The sequence below is a fragment of the Alosa alosa genome, chromosome 22 (genome assembly GCF_017589495.1).
Source record: "Alosa alosa isolate M-15738 ecotype Scorff River chromosome 22, AALO_Geno_1.1, whole genome shotgun sequence".
Taxonomy (NCBI): Eukaryota; Metazoa; Chordata; class Actinopteri; order Clupeiformes; family Clupeidae; genus Alosa; species Alosa alosa.
In genome coordinates, this window is record NC_063210.1 from 5,914,621 (window position 1) to 5,926,754 (window position 12,134).

The 12,134-nt window shown below is 43.0% G+C and overlaps 1 protein-coding gene across 1 annotated transcript in view; it reads left to right on the forward strand.

Moving 5' to 3' along the window:
* LOC125287798 (protein bicaudal C homolog 1-like) overlaps window positions 1–10,743 on the forward strand; it is an 80,147-nt gene extending 69,404 nt beyond the window's left edge. The window contains exons 17-21 of the mRNA XM_048233828.1: window positions 1–69; window positions 914–1,085; window positions 3,451–3,611; window positions 5,777–5,876; window positions 8,370–10,743. The exon at window positions 1–69 is cut by the window's left edge and continues 86 nt beyond it. Coding sequence (XP_048089785.1) covers window positions 1–69; window positions 914–1,085; window positions 3,451–3,611; window positions 5,777–5,876; window positions 8,370–8,500 — 633 coding nt within the window. The 3' untranslated portion in view covers window positions 8,501–10,743. The remainder of the gene's footprint in view (window positions 70–913; window positions 1,086–3,450; window positions 3,612–5,776; window positions 5,877–8,369) is intronic.
* Window positions 10,744–12,134: the final 1,391 nt, after the last annotated feature.

Genomic DNA, 12,134 nt, shown 5'->3' on the forward strand with positions numbered 1-12,134 from the left:
GAGACCATCAAGGAGCTGCGCAGAGCCAACCACGTGTCCTACAAGCCCACCATGTGCACCACTTATGAGGTAACTGTTGTGTGTGTACTGTAGATATGTACAAAGCTAAGTACACACTTAAGTACAAAGCTAAACCTTAGGCCGGAATCCCTAACAGTGTCTCTTTAGCCTACTTGCAGTCTGCAAGTATCATTCTCACTCTACAATAATGGGAAGGAATAAGCTGAGCATTTCACTTTACCACTTTGACTTTGACTTTCCAAAGTAACCTTGACCATCATCGCACCACTAAAAAGCCCTGGCTATAGTGCCTCATTTATACTGCTAGCATTAACATGGGAACTTTATCTAGAAGCATGAGCTTTGGGTTAAACATTGGGTTAAGTGTTGACACAGCATCAGAAGATTAAACCTGAGCTGTTCTCTTTGTTCTCTTTCAAATCTGATACACAATAGCTAGCACTGTATTTATGGTATTTGATGGTATTTCCAGTAGTTTGTAGAAGTAAGTGACTACTAGGGTGATGTTCAGTTTCATTTTTAAGTGGCTTAGGTACAGTATAGAGTGTTGCTTAAGTACAGAGTGTCTATTACAAAGTGTAGTAATAGAGGTAAGTTGGCATTGCATCATGGGGTCTGTAGTCCATCTGGGCTTAGCCAGACACATTAAAGTTTCAGCATGCCTATTTGTGGGCTGTGTAGTACATTGAGTCTGTGGATACGGCAGATAAATCTGTTTTCCAAAATCAGGTTCAGTTATACTCTGTGAGAGAACTCAGTGTCTGAGGTTTAAGCCCAGGCAGTGATGACAGTCTTGCCCGCCCAAAGACTGATTATTGGCCAGTGCTGGCTGCGGCTGAGCCACCATCGCACGGGACGCCATGGTTAGTAACGTCCTTCTGTGCTCTGTCAGGGATCGCCCCTGTCGCTGTCCCGCTCCAACAGTCGCGAGGGCGTGGGAAACGGCAGCGACTCGGACAACTGGCGCGAGCGGAACGGGAGCGGCAATGGAGGCGGGGGTGGCCTCCCGACGCACAGCGAGTTCTCGTCGGCTATCAGTCCAAAGAGGAAGCAGAACAAAACAGGTGAGCGTCCTCTCTGCACAACACACTGCAACCTCATGCACTTGTGCTGCTTCTCCTCTGTCTGCTCACTTCTGCACTTTGTGAATAAGACTATAACCTCTAGGAGCATGCAGTGTAGCTTGACTATTCAACCTCAATTGTATTTGGGTAATTTGGAACAGTTTGAGCCAAATTAATAGATGCGAATGAAAATGATATGCGGTTTGATTAACTGAATGTGATTAGAGCTCACTAATCACTAGAGCTCACTAATCACTATAGTACAGTAAATCATCTATCACATAAAAAAAATGTTTTGCTTTGATGGTAAAGTGGCATTTTTTAAATGTAATTAAGTGGTATGTTCTATGAATAGATTGTACCAGAGCGGTATTAAGATAGGGTTAGATCTTTATACGGGTCTGGATTGTGCATTAAACACAGCAGATTTTGCAATGCTGCCCTGCAGTGCGCATGTCAGTATGAGAGCCCATCCACAGAGCAGCACTGGGGTCTCTGTCTGTCTTTACCATCAGCAGGAAATACCAACATCCCAAAGATGTTTTGAATGCTTTTACGCTCAGATTGGGTTGCGAAATGTCTGATAATAAAATAAACCAGGCGTGCAGCTTACACAGTCTCTCTCTCTCTCTCTCTCTCTCTCACACACACACACACACACACTGACACTGACAGAAGACGTGGGAGGAAAGTGTGTGTGTGTGTGTGTGTGTGTGTGTGAATGAGTGTGTGTGTGTGTGAATGAGTGAATGAGTGTGTGTGAGAGAGGTGTGACTGATGATATTCTCTCAGTTGAGTGCAGTTGGTATGCACTCACACTTTAAGTAAGTAAGTAAGTCCTAGTCCACACGTACCAAACCGACCTTTTTTCCCTCCGTCTTCCCTGGAACCGTATCAAGAATATTTGCGTCCAAACGGATCCATCTCAACACCCACTCAACACGCTATTTCATATCCCAGGCCTATAGGTGGCACTGTTTGTTACAGAAATTGACCAAAGCTTGCGCGCTGTGTAGGCCATACAACAGACAGAGTAGGCAACGACAAAACTGGCTAGTGCAAGGAAACCAGAATTGTTTGTGTGGACTTATAGTGAACTGTCAACTGTAAAACTAATAAACTTAATGTTTACGGTTTGTGAAGGGTGCAGTCCCGACCTTTATTTGGCTAACGCAGGTAAAAATAATCTCCTTTACTTTCTTTGGTCTAGGATAGTCCGCGATTCACATTAGTTTTGGTTATCACCGCATGTGCAAAGGCTAGGTGTACCCAAGTTCTAGGCTATTCCGTCGCCACATTTATAATATTGCTATAATACCTTTGTTAGTAACAGTCGATACTTTTGCTTGCATCAAATCGCGCATTCGCATTTAGTGAGCATCTATAGGCTTAACATGAGTTCTAAGCGTCTTTGTATGCTCATATCTGACTTCACTATGAATGCATTTATTTATGTTGTAGGCTAAGACATGTAAAATAAATGAATGACACCGGCACTACGCACAAATTAATGTAAACACCGCACTTCTCTAATAACTTAAGTTCTCTCGCGTCACTGACAGTAGCTAGAATGCATAAAAAAACACCGGGAAAAACAGTGTTCAGTCCACCAAGTCATAAGCTATCGGCGCTGCGCAGCACCAGTTGTGATCTTTATCTTACGGAGTGTAATCGTAGGTAATGTCATGGATGAAAACTAGTATTGTTAGGCAATCTGTAAGATTATAAGACTATAAGTGTCAAGTCCAGGGCAGCTGAGGTGTGGCAATGACATCATCGATACGCAAGTAGGGGCGGTTTCGCTGTCCAAACGAATTCAAAAGGGCTACGGTTTTAGATTTTTCCACTCTTTGACCAGGTTTCAAAAAGTGCGGTTTCGGGCAGTGCGTTTACAGGATTTGTTTGGACACTCGGCCAAGACGAAGCAAAACCTCTGCGTTTAACCCAAAAAGCGTCTCCGTGTGGACGGGCCCTAAGTGTGAGTGTCAGTTGGCATTTAGACTACACTACACTGTCAGGGATTGACCCCACAAATCCCACCAAGGGGCTTGAATTAACATTTATCCAAAGCAACTAACAGCACTGCACAGATGTACTTGTTCTGCATTCATATGTGTGATTCATAAATGACCTTGGTGTTGTAACGCTAGAGGAAGAGAGCTTTTTATGTTTATTGGTCCTGTTGTCACATATCAGGAGTGCCTGAATTCCTGCCACGTTTTCAGTACTTTTGTATATTCATAATCATCTCGTGTGTGTGTGTGTTTTTGTGTGTGTGTCTGTCTGTCTGCATGTCTGTCTGTGTGTGTGTGTGTGTGTGTGTGTGTGTGTGTGTGTGTGTGTGCGTGTGTGTATGTCACCTCAGCGGAGCACTACCTGAGCAGCAGCAACTACATGGACTGCATCTCCTCAGTGACGGGCAGTAACGGCTGCAGCCTCAACTCCTCCTTCAAAGGCTCGGACCTGCCTGAGCTCTTCAGCACGCTGGGCCTGGGCAAATACACCGACGTCTTCCAACAGCAGGAGGTGAGAGTAACCAGGTTAAGCACTTAGGCGCCTGCAGACCTTTCTCCCGATCTTGCCAGGGATGTGTGTCCCGCAGCATTTCTCCCTGACTTCCCACCGTGAGGGGCCTTGGGTGGGGTCCGGCCCATGCCGTGACCATGGGGCAAGCCTCAAAATGTATTATTATTATTATTATTATTATTATTATTAATACTATTATTATTTTTTCCTCTTCCTTTCCTCTTTTTTTCCATCTTCTTCTTCCTCCAATCCCCCGTCTAATTTAGATTGTTTTATTTGTCATACGCCTCATACTTCTCATTTCTCCCATACATCTCACATGCACACACACTCCACTCGCTCGCTTGCACACACACACACATGCACACACACACACACACACACACACACATACACATACACACAGACACACATGCACACACACACACACACACACAACACACACACACACACACACACACACACACACACACACACACACACATACACACTAGTGTGGGCACACAAACATGCAGGAGCTACTAGAATAGATATGTCAGTGCCTTCCTCTCTTTCTGTTGCTGTTTGATACTATGTGTATTGTGTGTCTTTGGCCCTCATGCTTGGTACTTCATATTTGTCACATGCAATTAATGTCACATTTTCTGTTTGCAAATAATAATGGAAAAAAAATGTTAAAGGAAGGGAAACCATATTTCAGCATCCTATTCTGGAGGCTAATGTTGGAGGACTGAGAGGTGTTGACACAATGTTGGCTGAACATTTGAAGTACCGGTCCAATACATTTTAAGTTCAGTATGTGTGTGGACACAAACCCACACCTACACACACAGGATGAACAGACAGATGGACCTGGTTACAACACCTTCCTGTCCCTGTTGGGAGCAAGGGTTGGTTAGGGTTGATCAGATCACATCCATCATCCTGCACCACTGAAGCATCACATTCAGGAATGAATGAGTGACTTGTGTAGGAGAGGGTGTGCAGGAAAGGGTCAGGGTTAAATGGAGTCCCAAACATCACCCTAAAGGTCTCCTGACACCCTCAAACATCACCCTAAAGGTCTCCTAACACCCTCAAACATCTGACGCGGTTGTGATACATACAGTACATACAGGCAGCCCCTGCATTGCATGAGTACATAATGTTGTCATTTACTTCCAATTCAATTCAAGTGGGCTTTATTAGCATAACAAATATGTTTGCATTCCCAAAGCAGAGCATTTAAACATCTTCATAAACATCTACTTCCATCTTTCAATATCCTGTGTGTCTTATAATATATTAGTGCCACATGGTGTGTCACAGTGGGTACTGTGAGGTGCCTTCTCTTTAAGTTGGCGAAAGTACAATTAAGTCAGATTAATTCCTCATAAATGTTTGTGTTGCCTCTTTAAGTTGGCAAAAGGAGAATTTAATTGAGAATAATTCCTCATAAAGGATTTTATTGCCTCTGGTCATTTGTGGACAAATCAGAAAGTTTATTATTTTTTCACCGAGGGAATGTGAACATCCGCAACTGTGCAATGTTATTGCAAAAGCAGAGTCTGCCTGCAAGCTCTATTCCCCTAATACTGGAGACTATGCAGCGACTCCAGCCGTGATGTTGAGAGTTCATGTAAGGTCTGACAGTTTCACAATTGATTTGGATGTTGAACTTTAGGGGAAATTGTGAACATTGGAACTTTGTTCCAGTTCGGTAATTCAACTCCAATCGCCGAGTTGCTTGAAATAGACTGGGATTGACATGAAACTTTGGGTTGCGTTTTTGAAATGTCAGCATCTGCCACTCAAAAAATCCAGCCGAGATGAGTGATGGGGACTTGCTACAGGAAATTGAATCATTTGCGGGAAGTGTTTTTATTTTTTTAAAGGCTGTTATACATAGTTTGCCCACTGCTAATAGGCAGTCAATTTTTGATTTAGAGAACAAAATTGTCAAAAATATGTACAATACGAAATATAACTCTACCTCTTCCTACTTCTCTCTCTCTCTCTCTCTTTCTCTCTCTCCCTCTCTCAAAAGTGAAATTCAAATATGCTTTATTGGCATACTAGTTACAATATTGCTATCAAGTGTGAAGAACTTACAGTACAACAGAATGGAAGACAAAAAAAACTCTTTTTTATCTCTCTCTGTCTCTCCATCTGTCTTTCTCCTTTAGATTGATCTGCAGACGTTTCTCACTCTGACTGACCACGACCTGAAGGAGTTGGGCATCACTACATTTGGAGCCAGGAGGAAAATGCTGCTTGCGATTTCAGGTGACGAGTTACTTCACCTACTTTATCTACTTTACTTCATGTGCTCCAGGTTGTCTCTGCCTTCGCTCACAATCTCCTTCTTCCCACTTTTTTCTTTATCACTCTTTCTCTCACACACATAGAGGTGTGCACACACTCTTACACACATGCACACATATATACACACACAATACAGCTGAATAAATATGACCACCACTGTAAAACCACTATTAACTGCACCAGTAGAATAACTCGTCCCTATTTCAAATTGGATTGTCCCATTCTTGCTCTCTACACCAGCTGTGCTCTGAGCAGAATGATGGCGGATGATAACTAAGCTACTCGTGGTTGCCTGGTTATTGCATCGACATGCAAATGCAGTCTCCATGGTTTCCTGGGTGACATTTACATCCAAGGTGAAGCCCTTTTTGTGTGTGCAACACAAATGGTCTTCAGTTAAGCACTTGAAAAAAGAACTAAACTTTGACAACTGTGGACAGTGGCAGAGTGCGAGGCAGCAATACCGCCCACTTAAAAGTCCAGTAACAATAGTGGGTTCCATCTGCCAGACCAGTGTTCTTTTAATGACAACCAAGTCCTGCCAGTAAAACGTCAACAGTGGGACCTCACAGCTCAAGCACTCGGGGGGGGGGTGAGGTAACTCACCTCCCTTTGGTTGGTTTCGAAATGAATGTTGGCTGTAATTTGTGATAATGCCGAATATTTGTGAATTCTTGAGAACAGATGTAGAGAGGTTTGTGTCGGGTCGGGGTGTGTGTGTGGGGGGGGGGTTGTTTCCGCGGACAGGAAATGACTCAAGGCCAGTGTTTATGTCAGTGGCGTCCTCACGGGCCAAGCGCAAATCTACTGTAATCTCCACTGATGGAATCTCGAGACCCTGGAATGAGGAGGAACAGAGAGAGAGAGAGAGAGAGAGAGAGAGAAAGAGAGAGAGAGAGAGAGAGAGATGGTATAGAGGGAGACAGACAAGACAACGAGAGAAAGTGAGAGTGAGAAATAGAAAGACGGAGGATGACTGTGTGTGAGAAAGAGAAACAGAAAGAGAGAGATGGGGAGTGGATGGAGACAGAACAAGAGAAAGTAAGAGAGAGAGAGAGAGCATGAGCTAGAGAAAAAAGACAGAGAGAGAGAGAGATGGGAGTGTCCTCTCTCACCTTTTGTCCTCAGAGTTCTTGAGCATGTAGAGATTCTGGCACTGAAGCACAGCACCTACCGTAAAGACAGCCTTTTCCCCTACACTGTAACAATGAATCACACACACACTTACAAAGAGAGAGTGTGAGTAAGTGTGTGGTGGACAGTGTTGGGGAAGTTACTTTTAAAAAGTAGTGTTTGCTCGTTACTCGTTACTTCTCAAAAAAGTAACCCGTTACTTTACTTAGTTACCCTCTATGGAAAGTAACTTTTTACGTTACTCGTTACTTTTACGTTACTTTTATGTTGCTCGACTTTGGGCAGAACCCAATATCTGTTCCTAAATGTGTAGGCCTACATAAAGTTCTACTATGGAGGACATAACAGGTAATTCTTTTGTGCTCTTTATTATAAAAAATGCCACAAACAGAGCACTTGACAAGAAAACATTGGGCTTATAGGCTTCAACACCACCACTAAAGCCCTATGAAACAATATCAAATAACATAGCCTTGATACATCGTGGGCATATAGTTGAACACAAAATATATGAGGGCTTATTTTATAGCCTTATACTCTTTCATTAAACAGGCGCTCCTCCAAAATTTGGTGCAAAGCTAGTGCAAATCGTATCAATAGGCTGGCAGTTGAGTTAATGGCAGTGGACAAAATCAGGGCACAGTGTAGGCTACAACTAACACTTACATTCCTCCCCTTAGTTTCGAGTAATGTGAATACCTCCATCCCTCAGAAGTTAGCGTTAGCTGCGTCTCGCTTGCTATGATTGCTCTTCATTGCCACCAGCTTCTGTCACGTACCGTGTGGAGATATGATTGCACTTCATGCTACCAGCCTCTGTCATGTAGACTGCTGTGTGGAGCGTGTGCCTATTGCGCAAGCGCACAGCTGAGAAAGCAGCGTCGCTGTCAAATCTGTCCCTGGGAAAAGTAACGTCGCACCGATATGAAAAAGGAACTACGTTACGTTACCAAATTTTCAGTAGTAGCGCGTTACACTACTTTTTACTCGAATAAGTAGTTACGTTACTGTAACTCATTACTTTGTAATGCGTTACACACAACACTGGTGGTGGAGTGGGGGAGATAGACACAGAGGAAGTTACAATGTGTTGGTATCCCCTGATTCTTTCAGGCTGGGCAAATATTAATTTTTATTTCAGCGTCACTCGAGAGATTACTTTTGTTAGCTGAAGTTTTACCTCTGTATGTAGTGCTTCACAAACAGTGTGCCTATGAGAGGTATTTACTTTGTGTGTTTCTCTGTGTGTGTGTGTGTGTGTGTGTGTGTGTGTGTGTGTGTGTGTGTGTGTGTGTGTGTGTGTGTGGGTGTGTTTTGCAGAGTTGAACAAGAATCGGAGGAAGCTCTTTGAACCGCCCAACATTCGCTCGTCCTTCCTAGAGGGAGGGGCCAGTGGCCGCCTGCCACGCCAGTTCCCCTCGGACATTGCCAGCGTTAGCGGACGGTGGTAGGGGTCAAGGGTCATGAGTGAAACTGAAGATGACTGGAGTTGGACTGGGTTAACTCTAGCATCCAACCGTCTCCAACATCCAGAATCTCCTCCAATGTGTGAAGCCACCCCATTCCTCTGCACCTCTCTCTTAAAGCCATGTTCTCCATGTCCCCCACCCCACACACACACACACACACACATTCCCTCCCCCAAGCATCAGCCAGACACAAGTGCAAACTTTACCAAGTGCCAAAAGGAATGCCTGCCACACAGATAACGGACACTGACGGTGTGTCGTCCATCCTGTCGTCATACACATCGGTACGCTGATCACAGCACCACCACCACTACGGTACAAGCCAGAAGGGAATGAACTGCATACGGTGCTGTGGCAACCACGCCCTACTTCGAGAAGTAACAGTTGGCCAAGCACTCTCGACTGCAAACCTCCTCTCTCTCTCTCTCTCTCTCTCTCTCTCTCTCTCTCTCTCTCTCTCTCTCTCTCTCTCTCTTCTTCTCATTATGCTACCCTGTTTCTGCCCTTTCTGTCATTCCTGATTCTTCGCACTTTACTTGGCCCAATGGATGCGCTGATGTCTCTGTGCAATCCCAGGGTTCTCTTCCCAGCACTTATCTGGACACCAAATGGAATTGTGCACGCTGAGTGTGCGCACTGTGGACAGCCAATGTGCCTTCTTTTGTACCCCCAGAATGAGCACAAACCTCTGTGGAGTGCAAAAAGAATCTGTTCTTCCTCAACCATCCATGTGCTTCCTCTTCCTCTCTTTAATAGAGCTCTCTCTGCTTATATCTGCTAGAGGTATTTGACCGTGGTGATGTTGAGGTCAGAGGGGTCATGGATGCCCCTGGATGTCTGTCGTCCATATGGTCTTGTTTCTACTCTGCTTTCAGAGACCCATATTCTGCCAGGCGTGCTATGTGCACCAGATCTTGACAGTTAAAATATTAATTTACTCAATTTTATTCAAATTCACCAAGTTAAAATATTAATTTAGTCAACAATCAAAAATCAATTCTCAGTTTACAGGGAGTCACCAACCTAAATTGTTACAGTAGCCTTCAGCGGCGTTGCCCTGCCTATGTAGGCCTATGCCTTGAGACTCCATCGTTTTCTATTGGATAGAACCGAGCATAGAACCTACCCCACCTTTGGTATGTGGGTGTGACCTATATCTCCACCCTGTTCTTTCAACTACCTCTCTGTTTTTTTTCTTCCTCACTACTTTTCTTCTTTGCCGCCTGCCTCAGTTCTTTTTTGAGGAAGTGCACCAAACTTTCCAGTCAACGTTCCAGTCAAGTCTGAAAGTATATAGACCTCGAAGCTGTGAATGTCGCCAGATGTGTCTTATTTGAAGTGAAGGAAAAAAAACGAAATACCAAAAAGTGTCTCTTTTTTTCTTTTTCTCTCGCACTGTCATCTTTTCCAAAGTAAATAGTGAGGATCATCTTAGTGACTCTGGAGAACGGCACTTCACCCAGATGTTAACCACTCCTAGTGATCTCACCTCATTGTATTGCATTGTTTTCTATGTATAGTGTAATCATGCCTTTATGTTAACAAAATGTAATGCCAATCTTGTGTGAACCTGTGTGTGACAGAGATTAATTTGCAATCATTTATATGCATTCTGTGCATATTGTAGTTTATCATCTTTTTTATTAATATTTTTTTTGTATCTGTCAATTTTAGACTGTGGCAAACCGTACCATTTTGTACAGAATATTTTTCTTTGACTTTATGTGTCTTTATTTTGGCAGTGAGTATGCAGGACTGACATTGAAGCATAGCTGATGTTTCGTGTCGTGAACAGAAGGCCAACTTCTATTAAGTGAATATTTGAAACTCTGACTGTGCAAAGGAGTTTCCTTTGCCCTTTGTAGCCTTTTTTTTTCCATATGTGGAACTGCAGCACGGGCACAAATAAGGATTCTTAGTTTAGTTTTATTCGAAGACCTCCCTCCCTACCACCCCTGTCTTTGTTTTTTTTTGTTTTTGTTGTTTTGTTTTTGTTTGTTTTGTTTTGTCATTTTTGTATTATTCAGTTTATTTTTCAGCCAGCGTCTGTCAATAGATGTTCCTGGGAAAGCCATTTGCTCTGTTTCATTTCATTTTATGATGTACCAGACAGAGCTCTCTGAGTCTTCATGGTTTTGTGAACGACCAGCTGTAATTCATTTGTAGAATTGTACTTGGTGTCTCTCCTGTAAATGGAGAAATTAAAGAAAAACAGGGGGAGGTGTGGGAGGAAAACGGTCTGTGTCTTTGACATGGCCTTCAGACCAAGGCTTGTTGTATTCTAAGGCGCTCGGTTAGTTCACATGGAACTTCTCTCCTGGAAACTGGATCAAAATTTTGAATTAAAATTCTGAGTTAAGGATTGGATCGGCTTTGGTTCTCTGCCATTCGAAGAAGGGACATTTCAATCAGTAGCAGTGTTGTGCTGGCCAGTGCCTAGGGAACTATGTTTTATCTGTGAGTTCAAAACAGATAACTATGTATTTCAGTATAGACTCCATTGCAGTGTTCTTTGAAGTTAAGACCTAATTTGGGGTTATTGTGGTACTTGGATGAAGTGATACCATTTGAATGTTCTGTATTAGGAAGAAATGTTACAAAGTAAAGTTACAAAGTAATAAATTGTATGCAAACCTTTGCCTTGTCATTTGATTGTCTTTACATCTGTTTCTCACTTATAAATTGTTGCTGTCAGATGTATTTAAAACACTTGTGATTTTATTTGTGGTCAGTCAAAGGCCCTAATCCAAATTGTGATGTACAGTCAAGGTTTTTATGCTTATGCACTCCAGGATTTACTCAGCAACTTTGGCATTAATGTTGCTATCCTACAACTCTAGCTCAAGAGCAAACTGTCTTGTATTTATTTTTTTCCTTTTTTTATTGCAAACACCATTGACATTACAGAAAATGCAACACTACAACGACATGCACAAGAATACTACATCGGACAAACACGTTATGATCTTGTACACGTTTCCCTCACGATCCTCTAGCTGTCTTCTCTGTGTTGGCTCTCAGAGAACTGTAGACTGTAGGCATACACCACTCATACTGATACTCCAGCCAATCGCCACCATTGTTCCAGCTGTAAGGCTTGGTTTGTCTATTGAGCTCAACTACCAACAATCTTTCATCAGGATTGGGGACTGGACCTTTAACTCACAATGTTGTTAACACACAGGGACAAACCCTCAGCTGGAATACCTGACACCCCAACCAGGGAGTCTCATTTTACAAACATGAAGGTTTTACTTGCACTAAACCGTTTCTGAGGTGGAGAGTTGAGTTGAGACTGACAGATTGTGGTCTTGGGTCTGGTGTCCATAGGGAGTTAGCTAGTGCTACATACTTGACCAGTGTGTACAGTTTAAATGAAACTGACTAATGGACAATCTCCTGAGTCATCTGTGGGTGAACTAGCCTGGAACAGTGCTAAAGACTATTTATCCACTTTGTTTTATTTAATAGTGGATGTCTAGAGAGAGCCACTACATCCATCAAGCGATACACATGGAAAACTTTCTGTAGAATCTAGAGAAGGATACAAGCACACATGGACAGTTTAACAATCAGGGTAGTGTGTGATTTGTATCTGTGTATCTCAAAATATGTG